General features: G+C 68.2%; 2 protein-coding genes across 2 annotated transcripts in view; one reads left to right on the top strand and one right to left on the bottom strand.

Moving 5' to 3' along the window:
- The window catches only part of TTC22 (tetratricopeptide repeat domain 22), a 21,269-nt gene extending 20,361 nt beyond the window's left edge, over positions 1-908 (bottom strand). Inside the window, 2 exon segments of the mRNA XM_006146107.3 lie at positions 313-398; positions 401-908. Coding sequence (XP_006146169.1) covers positions 313-398; positions 401-875 — 561 coding nt within the window. The 5' untranslated portion in view covers positions 876-908.
- The window catches only part of CIMAP2 (ciliary microtubule associated protein 2), a 32,654-nt gene that overhangs the window by 1,091 nt on the left and 30,648 nt on the right, over positions 1-915 (top strand).

The following is a 915-nucleotide window of genomic DNA, read 5'->3' as shown; positions in this document are numbered from 1 at the left end:
CTGCAGGCTGCCCGGTTGTGCCTCCTACTTGGGTGGGTGCGCGGGCCGGGAGACAGGGACTTGCCGGAACAGCGCGGTGAGGGGGATGCGCAGATCAGACTGGGTTTGCCATATTTGACAGACAGCCTAGCGTGCCCACCCCTTTAACCCAGAAGAGAAGCTACAGAGCTGGTCTCCAGATGAGGGAGGAGGAGAAAAGGAGGGATGCGCACTGGAAAGGCATTCTGGAGGCGCAAGGACCAGCGAGAGTGAGTGCCTGGTCGTTTCCGCAGACGAAAAGAAGCCCTCCCAGCTCGGAGCGGGGTCACCCACCTGCTGCCCGTAGCCCAGCGCCTTGTCGTAGAGCGCGATGCCCGCCGCCAGCACTCGCGCTCGCTCCTCCGGGCTGGCCCCGCCCCCGAGCCATGGGCGTAGCCCTGCTCTGCCAGGCAGCGCGCGGCGTGGAGCTGGGGGTCTCTGGCGACGTCGGGGTCCGCAGCCAGGCCCATGAGGCTGGCCAGCCTCGCAGCGCATGCCTCCTCCTCTTCCTCCTGGCCTAGTCGCCCATACACGTGCGCCAGATTGGCCCAGGCGTTGAGGTTGCCCGGGTCCTCGCGGGCCACCTCGAGGAAGCACTCGCGGGCCTCGTCCAGCTCCTCCAGGTAGAAGGCGAAGGCGCCCAGGAGGTGACGCACGGCGGGGCGCTGCGCGGCGGCCGCCAACTGGAGCTCCTGCCGCAGGCCTTCCCGCTGCAGCTTCAGGTCCCGGGCGCGCAGCGGGGCCGGCGAGCGCGGCTCGAAGTTCAGCTGCATTTCCAAGTGGAAGTGACCCGGGAGGTAGTCCAGGTCGTCGATAAGGGCGTCCAGGTCGTCAGTCACAGCCTCTGCCTCCGCCATGGCTGCTCCACTGCTTCCCAGGGCCTCGCCCCTGCCTCCC

Source organism: Tupaia chinensis, unplaced genomic scaffold (genome assembly GCF_000334495.1).
Source record: "Tupaia chinensis unplaced genomic scaffold, TupChi_1.0 Scaffold000165_2, whole genome shotgun sequence".
NCBI classification, from domain to species: domain Eukaryota; kingdom Metazoa; phylum Chordata; class Mammalia; order Scandentia; family Tupaiidae; genus Tupaia; species Tupaia belangeri.
The sequence above is the reverse complement of the archived record's forward strand: the minus strand, read 5'-3'. Positions and strand labels throughout refer to the sequence as shown.